Genomic DNA, 13,673 nt, shown 5'->3' with positions numbered 1-13,673 from the left:
TAATTTCTTTGACTGCTGTCATTGTATCACCACTTTATATAGCAAGTGTAATTGCCTTTGGTCAAGTCCTTCAAACTATATATTCCAAACTTTGTAAGCTCATTACATATACAAACTATTAATTAGCTGACATGAAAACTTAAGTGCGAAATGACTTTCAATATTGGTATAAACCTGGTATAATCATAAATATACATAGCATGTTATGCCAACTTCGATCAAATAAATCCAAGTATATATCCCTAATTAGGAAGTTCATTAAATGCAAAAATTAAGAATCGGCTGAAGCAAAAATGCTTAACGCCTTTCAATAATGTTAGCCTACATAATAGTATCTTTAATGTACATAGAAAATTTCATTAATTTTGGTCATGTAAATTCAAACATATATCCCTAATTTCAAAAATCATTAAATATTCAAATTGGAAGCTGGATGAAGTAAAATGCTTAATGACTTTCAGTAACGTCGTATCATAGTATCTTTAATGTACATAGCAAGTTTCGTCAACTTTGGTCTAGTCAATACAGATAAATATCTCTGACTATGAAAGTTCATTAAATATGCAAATAAGGAATTGGCTAAAGTTCAAATGCTTAATGACTTTCAATAATGTTCTATCATAGTATCTTTAATGTACATAGCCAGTTTCGTCAACTTTGGTCTCGTCAATTCAGATAAATACCCCTAATTAGAAAAGTTCATAAAATATGCAAATTAGGCATTGGCTGAAGTAAAAATGCTTAATGACATTTAATAATGTTCTATCATAGTATCTTTAATGTACATAGCAAGTTTCATCAATTTTGGTCTTGTAGATTCAAATATATATCCTTACTTTCAAAAGGTCATTAAATATGCAAATTAGGATTTGGATGAAGTAAAAATTCTTAATGACTTTCAATAATGTTAAATCATAGTATCCTCAATATGCATACAAAGTTTCGTCAATTTTGATCAAGTAAATTCAGATATATGCCTAATTAGGAAATTTCATAAAATATGCAAATTAGTAATTATCTTTCACATCAGCCCCTATATAACTTTCATAGCTGATATATCTTGATGTGATCAACATTTGTAGCAAATTTCATCAAATTGCGTGCAATCGTCAATGTATATCCGTTTTTTCTAAATCATTAATTATGCAAATTACCATAAATTATGCAAGCCACGCCCACCAAAAACTAATCAGTTCTTTCCATTTGCAAACTGAATCTATGTACTAGATTTGATTCTGATCTGATGAGCCGTTGTTGAGATATTGAGACCACAGACAGACAGACCCACAGACAGACAGACAGACAGACAGACAGACACAGAGGCAGACAGACATCGCTGCGACATATGCTCACGTGTGTCAACACGTTAGCAAAAAATGGTGAAAAAATTATCAAAAGTTAGCATTACTGGTCCCTTAATTATGCACATCTAATAATAGACTCGGCAATAAAGCTAGATGTCTGATTTTTGGGGAACAGGGATAATTATGTCTGCAAAGTTTTCTGCCAAATGTCACATGATCAGTATGTCCTTTGACCTCGATTTAACGAATATGCCTAATAATATTTTTTTCCTATTCATTGTGTCTTGACTCTTGCCTGATGTTTTTCTGCATTTTTGTATGGTTATTTTTCAAAATTTGATGTGCTCTCTTACCTCCCACAGGGTCGTAGAACATGCTTCATCTTTCATATTTTGTGCACGTGCTCAGCACTTCAAGGAGTCACATCCTGAAGCTCATTAATTAACTATATAATTGGGTAGCCAATTTTCTTGCAGACACTTTTGAAGGGTGACTATTCTATGCGTATTGTCATTTTAGAAAACACTGGCCCTCCCTCCCTGGAATTCCTATCCAGTCCCTTACTGAAATAACCTGAGCCCCTAAACGTTACGGTAGAATTTGTAAATACACATATTGCAGGTTATCACTTCATGCACAGAGAAGGTGTTGTTGAAGCCCTATCTAATCGTGAATTATCAGTGTAGAGAATCGATAAGGTAAAATGAGCCAAATTGCGTCTCAGTTTCTAGCTTAAACTGTAGGCCTTGAACGTGAATCAAGGCATTTGACATGCAGCATGTGGCCTGCCACCTGTAGCGCTTGAATTAGGCTTAGTCATATAATCAGAACATAAAATTGACACATGGCACATCATGTCAGGATAAGCAGGCAAAATAAGTCACAACAAAAAAGTGAAATTTGTTTATGATATTAATATTTAAAAATATTGTGTATTTTTAATAAAAATGATATTTCTGTCATTATTGTATACTTACTGAGCATCCAACAGCACTTGAATCCTGAAACTGTTATGTTCAGAATTTGGATGAAGAGATTGGAACTGAGGGAGCTAGACCATGATTACTTAAAGAGACTAGACCTACTGAGGGGGCTAGACCATGGTTACTTAAAGGGGAAATTTACCCAGACTTTCTTAGGTAATCAGGTCGTTATTTAGTGAAAAATAAACAAAATAGCGTTGGTTTCATTCACTTTCACTTGCGCGTATTAGCGCAGTGGCCACAAGCTGAACGCACGGAAACCGGAAGTGACGTATCAAACTTACTAGTCACAGCGGGTTCAAAGCGAGGTCACTTATGACTAAGCTCTTCTTCGCCAAGTAGAGTGTACGCGTACGTGGTACGCAAACCTCAGCGCTCGACTAAAAAGCATAATGGCGAAGATAATCGGTAATAACTTCAAACCTGAACGAGCAATCGATGATCCAAGACTGACATCGTCAGAAAGTTACAGCGACTCAAGTTCGGAAAGTGACTATTCTAGCTCCGATGACGAACTTCAAATTACTCTCGGCGATCAATCATGCCTGTCATTGTCAACCCAATCGCTGTGACATCATGCCGACACCGAAGTAATGCCAATGCTTTAAAGAGATCGACGTTAATTCTAAAAGTGCGACATTTTTAATGTGTTACAGAACACCTCGATGTAGCCATGATAAGTCTAGAACCAGCGGTCCTGTCTACAGCGTTCCGTTTCTAGTGCCTGAGCGTACGCACAGTCCCATATGTACAAGCAAAGCACTTGGGGCTGGATATGCCCCGGACAGTTTTCTTTTACTTAGCTAGTAATTCAGTAGTTGAACTTGCAACTTTCGGTAAAAGCAGTCCTTCTCAAAGTGGTATTCGCAGAAAACTTTATTTCTGCTCGACTTTAACATCGACACCGAGTGCTTGGCCCCTATATTCTGTAGCCATTCTGTACACTGTAAGTGGAAAAGCTTACAGTTACACACGTCGACTGCTTCAATGACCAAGTTTACGACGTCACTTCCGGTATTTTAGTACACCGCTGTTTGTTAGCCAGTGAGTGAAAGTGAATAAAATCGACTCGAAAGCCTTTCAATGACCATATCAGTTTAATATGCAAAATTAATTTTCAGGGTAAATTTCCCCTTTAAAGAGATTAGAACAACTGGGAGTGGGAGGCAGATATCAGAATTCCTGAGGGGCTAGATTATAATGCTGCTGAGGGGGCTAAACCATGATTTCTTAAAAAGACTAAAACTACTGACTCGAGAGGGAGCTAGACGATGACAACAGGCAATGTAAAATGCTGCATGTACACAATTCACAACCCTGATACTGCTTGATATGGCTAAAGTTTTAAATTATCTTGGAATGGTGACCAAATACCTCAGCATTGTTTGCATGTGAACAAACTTCACTTTGACAATCATACAAAGACACCATATCATATTAAATAGTTTTGAGAAATGATGCTCTGATCAAAAATAAAAAAGCTGACACACAAAAAGTACATGTACAAATTTTGTCATCATTTGCATACATTTTAATACAGTATATAAGAATGTCTACAAAATTTGACTGACACAAGACGAAAAAGCACACAGTCCGTAATTCCTCTGATAAGCTCTGAGTTATTGACCATGAAGGTAATAAAATGAATACACTACAATTAAATAAATGATAAATTATCTTGAAAATTACCAATTACTTCAAATTTCTATTATTCTTCTGATTACCTTAATCATACAGCATTAGAACCACAGTTTAATACATTGAAATAAAGCACAGTAAGCCTTTATTGAAAATGTATCCTAATTAGGATCTTGATCATAAAGTACAATAAAGGTTTTGTGAAATCAACAACAAAAGAGTATTAAATGAAAAAATATATATGTGTATATAAATGTCTCTATGAAGTCTGAAGATAGATGTCTCTATATGAAGATATTTACATGATCAACTATATTTTACTTTTTTTTCATTTTTTCTTGTCTGAGTTTAAAACATGTATTTTCCAAATTCACATAATGATTTGTCTGTTCTTGATAAAATGCTTATAAGGTCTTATATGTCTCTGAAAGCGGTTTTACAAATGTTTAGCTCTGAAAAAATCATATCTAATGTCTGTGTAGCCTTTGCAGTTAAAAGAGAAATGTATCTCATCTTCTCCTTGTTTGTTTTGGCAAACTGGGCATTCTCTCTCCATAACATTAAGGTTTCTATATCTACCAGTTTCTACTGGTGTGTAATATGTGAGCACTAATACATAACTTACACAGGGTTGATATGTGACATCAGTTTTTTAATGACATGAAGATAACTTTCGAGAGAGAAATCCTTTTTCAACTCTCTGTATGTGCAGAGTTTATTTTTATGGTGCCCTTGTCTGGTATCATCATTTATTAATTCAAATGCACATTTTTCAAATAACTGTTTAACTTTTACATGAAAATCTGTTTTAAAGTGTTTGTCATTTTCCATTTTTACATTCATGGAATGTCCAATATTGAACCTGTTGCTAAAAGCCTTTATGTCATTTGCTGTGCTCTTGAACCTTTGAAATTAAATTAAATTGTTAATGCAAATGCAGCCCCAAGAGTTCCCAATTCACTGTGATATATGTTTGTGCATTTTGCTGTACAGGTCATGTACGTCAAAAAGGGCTCCTTGGACAGCATGGACAGGATACATTCTACCTTAATAGCAGAATTCCGGAAAGTGGTCAGGCAATGTCCAATCTGATTAAAATCAGATGTAGAGTATGGCGACGTCTTTACTAGCGCGTTATTCTCTTGCTGTCACCAGAGATGACAGCAAGAGAATACCACGTAAAGATTGGGCAATGTGTATCAACAAGAACGTCGCACAACCGCAGACTGAGGATGACTCCCCACTTCTTCTAAATGGATGATAATGTGTGAAATAATCACAAAGCTTAATGACAATATTTTTTCTACAGCAGTTTGAAAAAACAATAATGCACAGGAAATCTTACTCATTACGAGAAAACGCCACGTAGCACATACTGCAGTAGGTGACAACTACATTACATCTTTAAACCTATCTTGGTTTGGACTTTCTTTGAAATGTGGAGGCCATGACGCCTGGGCAGATGGTCTGTCCTTGACGGTCTTGTAATACTTGCCGAGGTTTGGTGCACTCTTATCCAGGTCCACTCCTTGGCGGACGAGCATAGCCACAGCCGGAAAGAGGCAGCAGTCGGCAAGAGTGAAGTCTTTGCCAGCGATGAAAGAGTCACCTCCGAGCTGGGATTATGAAAATGACAAATAATGCTGATATGATGTACAATGTACAGTACTACAAATCATTGTAGTGAAAGTTTCTGTGGTTTAAGATTTGTTAATACTATGATGCCAGCATTTCACTCCTATTAACACCTTGATTCGATTAGGGTCTGAATTCTCATACCAACTGTCTCACCCCTCAGAAATACATTTCATGAAATATATGGATTTGTGATCTTATTCTTTTTACTTCCAGCATAGATCGCTAAAAATCTAGCAGCGGTGATCCTCATGTGAGACTATATTGTATTTAGTCTGGCTCTTACCTCTTTCAGGTATCCTTCCCAAATGAGAACCTCATCTTTGAGATCAGCTTTCAACGGACTCACCACCGCCTGTCAAATAGCAATATTGTAGTTTTAAAATGTTTGCTTGACATTGCACAATCTTGAAACCAAATGAACATCCTTCGTTATGCTTCACAATCCCAAACCAGGCTGTTCACAGTTTAAGTCATCGTTCTCTCATTGATATGCAAAAATAAATATTTGTCCACATTTCTAGATTATGCTTTTGAAAATTACGCATGCAAGAATGACAAAAACACATCTTAGTAGGCGACTGCTAGTGTAACGATGAATACTAAAAGACATTTCACAACTCAGAGTGCTGGTACAAGCTGCCAAAACAGCCATGCATGCAACATTGATAAAATTTGTCTACATTTCAAGCAGCGTCGTCCGATGTCACGTGTGTACAGCTATATTTAGTAACAAACTTGAAACCATGAATAGCGCCATAGATCATCGCCAGACTTGGCAAAACGCCAACTGGAGTGATAAAGTAAATATTGCCACAGGTAAACATTTTATTTTGGATGTTTTATCAACAATTGTTGAACAATATGCACACTTAATTGTCACATGATCCAAAAGAATAAGAAAATTGCTACCAAAACTTGCATTTTTTTAAATTTGGAAAGAGTCTCAAAGTTTGTAAAAATGATCGGCGACAGCATGAAAGCCTCAACATTTTCTGGATTTAACTGTCTGGGTAATTATTCTGTTGACAAACTGTGACAGATATTACAGACTTGAACCCATGTACCAAAACCATTCTAGCCTCTCATTTTTGAGCACAACATATGGATGTGTACAGTTTTTCTGTTGTTGTTGTTATCGACACGGAATGTAACTAATGAAACAAGACACCTCACTAGAAATCAGGTCTCACTCAGCCATGTAATTCTACGATACAGTATTTGACAAAATTAAAAGGTTACTGTCCTTATTGCTTTCAGCAAACCTACCAGTAATCATTTTCAAAGATTCACTTGAGGTTACTCACCTCATCGATGTTGTCCTTATTTCTGAAGAAATAATACAAGAGTTTTCCCGTTTTCTCTGCCAAATTGTTACTTTCCATTGTTCTTTGTAGAACCAGGGCCTTTTTGGTCGGTTCACTTGGAATGAGTTCAGTGCCCTGCCCTTTGAAGGTATCCTTTAAGCATGAAAGCAAACAAAAACAATGAAAAATAACAAACAAAAACTTGTCATACTGTATACTAGTATATGATAAATTCTCGGTACCCAACATATGATTTTGCAACATAAGTGAGTCATGAGTCTCAGGCGGTCTATGATATAATATGGCTGATTTTTACAGCTAAAAAACACAGAAGCAAAAGTATAGTGTTTGGTCACACAGAAATGCCTAAAAAAGATGAAAAGATGGAGGCCGGAGTTTTGCTAGTTCAATAAACAAACAGATATTTTTTTGCCATGAGAGGGATTACATTTGTGTTAAAAGTATTTACATGTTCCAGTATTAGATCACTATCTCAAACTCTTATTGTCTTGAGAAGTTGACTTTTTGTCCACAACACATTTCAATCATGCAGTTTGTCCTGTACCACAAGACAAAAACTATTTAAGGTGCTGCACTTATGTCCTGGTATTTACTTTACATTGAATAATACTTGAAAAGAGGATGAATATCCAATTATCATTGTGTGGCTGACAAAAATATCCTCCATCTTCTGAAGTTCACAGAGTTTGAAAAAGTTCATGATACATTTACTCATAATCTCAACAACTACAAGACATTACAGAGTTCTATGCAAGTTTTACCAGTTCTATGATGCAGTGCGCACAGGGTATACCAAAGCATATGATACGAATAGAACTTTTTAGCCGTGGGGTACACGTAGAGTATGTTACTTATAGAAGTCTATGGCAGATTACACCCTGACCTTTATTTTCGTCGCTGATTGATTGAATATACTCGGGGCATTATTTGGCATTGCAAATGTGTCATTATTGTATAAAAATGCATTGTACAACACAAATCTGTATGTTTTCATTGTTTTGAGTGCATATGCTGTGTTTCACACAGCCACAGCAATGCATTGTGGGACAACCGGGAAAAGGTCTATTTGTTGTGAAATTCACTGAAGTAACATAGCATAACAGTTTATGGTGAAGACCATGACCATTTTTGGTTGCATACATGCTGACAACTTGCTTGGTCCCAATCTTGGTAATGTATACAACTAAAAGAATGTAATTTCAACTACAGATCTGAAACCAGTGCTGACAAAAGCCTGTGGTACATGTGTTTTGCTGTAGGTAAAGGAATTTGGATGAGGAAGATACACAGTTGTACAACACTTTAATTCTGGTTTGTGAGAAGAGAGAAAAAAAGTCACAAAACCTTTTTGCCCCTCCCCTAGAAAAAGTTCTTTCATGAAGGGGAGCTACACCTTTTGTGAATTCCTCCCTCTTCTTGGCACATGGATAAATTTGCAACCATTTGCCACCCATTTGAAAATCAGCAAAGGAGAAAGGTAGGTTGGGCATCAAGACCCTGTGTTAAAGGTTGTGCTTGCAATAAACAAACACAACAGTGCTTGCACAGCCTTGTGGTACATGTGGTCTGGTTTAGGTATGCAAATAAATGTACTGTACAGAAGCACTGTACTTCACTGTTTAGCGCTGCGGGCCTGGGTTGCCGTCTCTGAGTACAAGCGCTGTCGAAGTGAATTTCGTTGCACAATTATATAAAGACCAGACACTGGAATAACAACTCTGCACTACAAGTCTTAGTCACAGTGTTTTTACTAGTAATGCTGGTCAGTGATACTGGACGTTAGCTGACAAACAAAATGTGAAATGATTACTTTATATAATCTCTATCTCTATCATTGGGTCCAATTGACTTGGGTCCCATTGACTTGGTCCAATTGGCGTGGGGTCCAATTGACCAGTTCCCAAATAAAACACATATATCGAAATGACCATGCCAAGCACAAACTACGTTTTATGCATGTTTACAACCATATGCATACAGCAACATTGCTACAGTAAGGCCAGTGGCTTGCTGATTTATATACATTACATGCTAATATTTTTGACTCAGAATTTCAACTAAAGCACATGTAATATGCATCCCAGTTTGGATGTATTAATGTAAATATGAATTTGTACTTTTAAATGCCAGTTCCAATTTGGACCAGTGTTTTATTAGTTCAAACGCACATCATTCTTTTAGAGTGCTCAGACACATATCTTTCACAGAAGCTATCAAACAACTGTCAAACATGATCTCAGGACTAGGTGCCATTCCATTGAGAACTAAGAAATTTGGACTGTTGGCTTACAAGAGAACAGCACTGTACCAGTTTATTCATATATTCAATATAGTACTTGGACTCTATTGAAGTTGTTGTACCTTGTGACGGTAATGTTACAGCCAAACACTGGCATAAGGGTCAAATGAGGTCATTCCAAACCTATCTGCATAATCTCAATTGACATGAATATTCATAAGTATGCCATGCTCAGTGTGTGTCGAACTACAGCCCCTAGAGAAAGCAGAGGGTCTAGTAGGTGGATTAAAGGTATACTGTCACCTATTCCAGATTTGCCACAGTTACAATGGAAAGAGAAAATCTAACCAATCACAGATTTTAAGCGGGTGGCCGCGTTTATAAAACAGCGCCCCCACATGGGCATTTTGAATACCAAGGAACACCCCTTATCAGGTTTTGCATCAAAATGTATGCTTCCCAGTCTGTGCAAAGTGTGTGTAAAGTGATTAGGTTACAGATTATCAATAATATATTCTATGTCAACTGTGAAATTATAACACTGAAGTTCTGTCTTTTGTGTTCTGGAACCACATGGCCATATTTGGGTCTTCTTCTGGATGTGTTACCATCTATTGTACAAAAGTTCCATATTGCAGGGAACAGGTATCTGCATCTTTTTCTGGCCGTTGTCAGCAAATTTATTCATTTCCAACAAAACTTCAAAGATATTAAAAGTTTGCTTATCAACGTGAGCAAATCAAGATGATTTAACATGTTCAGACAAAGATCAGAATAGATGCTTAATATTTTACACATGGATAAATGCATATTGATTTGGCAATTTACCTTCACCTAGGTAACATGGATATGCAAATATAGCACAGCGTGAACTCAGGTAAATGGAATCCTGCAGAAACCAACAGCAAGCTCTGAAGAGCTTATCAGAATTATAATCTGATAAAAATACATTTTGCTATGACTGATTATGGGATATTGGTAGCAGCAATATTTTTAACATCAACCCGAGACACTTGCGTGGAACATCTCTACACATGTACACTGACAGGCATAATTGCACTGGATTGAACAGACTTCACTAAATATGGAATTGAATTATGAATAATAAGTGCCCGTTGCCGGTTGAAATTTGAACAATATGTCAATATGGTCACAGTCCTTCTTGTCTGTAAAGTACGTAGCTTGTACTTGTGTTTATTCCATAGCCGAAATTGAATCACTTGAAATCTTGCCAGATGAAGTTATACAAAGTTAATCATAGCTAATATTTGAAACTGGTCTGCTAGCATTTTGTTGTGTTGCTATTTCCATTTTACACGGCTAAAATATCCCTTTTTTGTAAAATGTGCAAGTCATCAATTCTGGGCCCCTTGAGTTGGTCTCTGTTTTCAAATTACCATGGCCGTGCAGGAATATGGAACACGTTCTAGAAATGTCATAATGTAAATATTTGGCTTGTCAGATGAGTCAACATGTGGGTACAATTTATTACAATTTACATCAATATTTTGCACTGTTCTGTAAAAACTTGCATAAACTACTTCATTGTTCATGAGAGTTTCATAAATGTGTTTATTTTTTAATGTTTGACAGTTAGAAAATTTATTTCTTGAGATTTATGAATTTGCCCAGGGGGCCATGCATGCAGTGCTGGCAATCTTCAATGACTTGCAAAATCAATTGTGAGAAATGCCATTGAAATAAAAACTTTTGATAAGTGTAGCTATTTGAAGAAAATGTATTGAAAAGAGATGTAACAGCACTTGGGATTTGAACACAAATTAGCCAAATTTTATTCTATTCCTTTTGAAAAACCTTAAAATTTGCTTACTCAGGCAATTTTCATACTGTTTTCGGATAACTCCAACTTAGATTTTTGGTTGGTTGACCGACCAATCTGCAGACACTTAAAAATCATTTTAACTAGTAGCTAGGGCTCTAATTTAGGCGATGTATGCTGAAAAAAGGAATAACAATACGTTTTTACCAGTCTTGATAATATCAAACCCTTTATGCACATTTTGCCATCTTCAGGAATAAAGAAGTACATACCTCCAGGTACACTATCGCTGCCATGGACTCATTAATGACAATATTTCCATGCTTAAATGTTGGAACCTGTACAGACAGAAAACATCACATGGACTTTATTAGTATTGTAACATTGTACCCAAGGGCATGTTCATCTTTAGCTGGTAGCAAACTTTGTTATGGAAGAATGTGCCTTGGAGACAGATTTTCCACCTCTTGAAGTTTTACATTTTTTTTCCTACCACTTGTAAGGACTTATTTTGAAACTCACTGAGATTTGAAACCAAAATTTTCATTGGTGTAATTTTCCTTTTTGAATCAAAAATTTTATTTTCCCAATAGGGTTAACACAGGAATAAAAGCCATTTCACATGGAGTAATTTGTTTCTCCAATGCAAAATTTTGTGCAGTGACACCTGATTTTTTTTTCATGATTTCAAACAGGAATAATTCAAAGTCAGTGGAAAGTTTTAATAAGAAGCTGAAGTCTATAAATTTTTAGGTGCATACTTCAATGTTTTTTAATACTATCAAAAATAATTTCATACTATTTTTGTTCAGTAGAGTCTACTGCATGCAAATACTTGTTCTACTCCCCACAGCACGTTGACACACCCATTACTTTGCTAGACAACTCGGCATCTCCTCATGTTAAATGTGCTGTTATAATGCTTTGGTTTTTTTTTCCATTTGAATTTTAGAGTTACCAAGCTCAGAATACTGCATACATATCATAGCATGTTTTGAGGTTAGACAGTGCAGTTGACATTTAAACAAAGATATTATGGAAAAATCATTAAACGTTACAGCTATACTGGCCCTTGGATAAAAATTCACCGAGAGCATTATTACACAGCAAAATTTGACTTCCATCGAAATCACAAAATTTCATTATAAAATTCAGCTTTCAAATCACAACATTATTGCATGCATACATCATTATGCCATTACCGTTAGCGTTCTTGATGCGTGCAAATTTCACGTAATTTGCTAAAGTAATTATGATTTTATATAAACATTGAAACACATGCTCAGATCGCTACTTCACTTGACAACATCTTTGTAAAGTATAGTGGCTTTCCTAACATGATTAGTTCTCGATCGGCTGTAGTAGAACTCACAACCACAGTCCCTCGTGGGCTATTCAGCTCTGGGACTATTTGCCCCATAGACGATTGTACAGAAGCGAGAAACCCCGGGTTGTTTCTCGCTTCTGTACACTTGTCTATGGGGCGAATAGTCCCAGAGCTGAATAGCCCACCAAACGACTGTGCTCACAACGTATGGCATGGCACCAAATCACACACCCATGAGGGTTTGTCGACGACACATCACAGTTGGTTGTGCAGCCTCTTTTCACCTCCATGGTTGTATTCACAGTCTGAGTAACCGTGGTTCTATCACAGTGAACAGAACCTCAACACGTGGAGATACTGTAGACGTGAAGTGGTATGTCATTATGTTATTGTGTAACAGATTGACAGGTTGGTTGGCTGCAGTGTCCGCCCGGCCCATGCACCTGTACGGACGTACAAGAGCAACCGCAAAGCTCAAGGCTTCCGCCAACACTGTGCGAATGCCGTGCATGTGCAACATCATCAGGGAGGTACAAACATGGTACAAACGATACCTCCGTCAGGCAATATGCACAGACTTCAAAATTGCAAGTTCGCAGAACATATAATGCGACGCTACTGTCCATCCGTCGATGGACTGAACTAATCTACAAACACCACGAACAATGCGATATCAAATCATACCTGTCCGCGTGGATTCAACTTCAAGATTTCCTCGGATTTGTGTTCTGTCTTGTCGAACGAAATAAGCTTGTTCCCGTAACCGCTCAAACCCTTCTCCTCCAATGCAAGCATCACTCTCCAGCATGGTCCACTTCCGGAGCCCCAGTACAGAAAGATTTCAGATGCCATGATGTTGTTAGACGTCGAGTTACTCAGTTAGGATTGAAGGGAATATTAAAAGTATTAGGTATTGCGTTCTGTTCAGAGGGACACCGCAACCGGAAACCCTGGGTAAATAGTTCGTGTTGTGTATCACTGTGAGTAAGCAAAATCGGACTCTACCCGGTACCCTGCCCTGGACAGGTCTGGATGACGTCCAGCCTATCAAATGTCAGCCAGTTGGTGTTGACCTGTGTCACTCTCTGTCATGCAAATTGTAGGTAACTCCTACGAGTCAGCATGCTCACGATGAGCTATGGCCGTAGTTGCTTGAAAAAAAAATTTTTTACATTTTGCAAAACGTGTAATGCATTTTATCTGAGCACCCACAAGCTTACTTTTCAAAAATTTATTAGCAGAAACAATTGATGTAATTTCCACTCTTTTTAGTCTTATCATAAAATGATTTATTTTAATATACTACTTCAATCCATTGAACTCGGACTGTGCGTGTCCATGGTTCATCCGCAAGAGAAGGGACCGACGACTGTTGAGTGGCATTGTCCAATGCGACTATTGACAGCTGAATTCTCGCCCAGTCTAATCACAGAGAAGCC

At 37.0% G+C, this 13,673-nt stretch overlaps 1 protein-coding gene across 1 annotated transcript; it reads right to left on the bottom strand.

The window, feature by feature from the left end:
- Window positions 1-5,244: 5,244 nt before the first annotated feature.
- On the bottom strand, window positions 5,245-13,288 carry LOC139114812 (glutathione S-transferase A-like). The gene is made up of 5 exons (XM_070676755.1): window positions 12,919-13,288; window positions 11,180-11,245; window positions 6,868-7,020; window positions 5,847-5,915; window positions 5,245-5,541 (listed from the first exon to the last, which is right to left on the bottom strand). Exons 1-5 carry the CDS (start codon window positions 13,084-13,086, stop codon window positions 5,317-5,319), a joined length of 681 nt encoding a protein of 226 aa, XP_070532856.1. The 5' UTR covers window positions 13,087-13,288; the 3' UTR covers window positions 5,245-5,316.
- Window positions 13,289-13,673: the final 385 nt, after the last annotated feature.

This window comes from Ptychodera flava, chromosome 2 (genome assembly GCF_041260155.1).
Source record: "Ptychodera flava strain L36383 chromosome 2, AS_Pfla_20210202, whole genome shotgun sequence".
Taxonomy (NCBI): Eukaryota; Metazoa; Hemichordata; class Enteropneusta; family Ptychoderidae; genus Ptychodera; species Ptychodera flava.
This window is presented reverse-complemented; position numbering and strand designations above follow the sequence as displayed.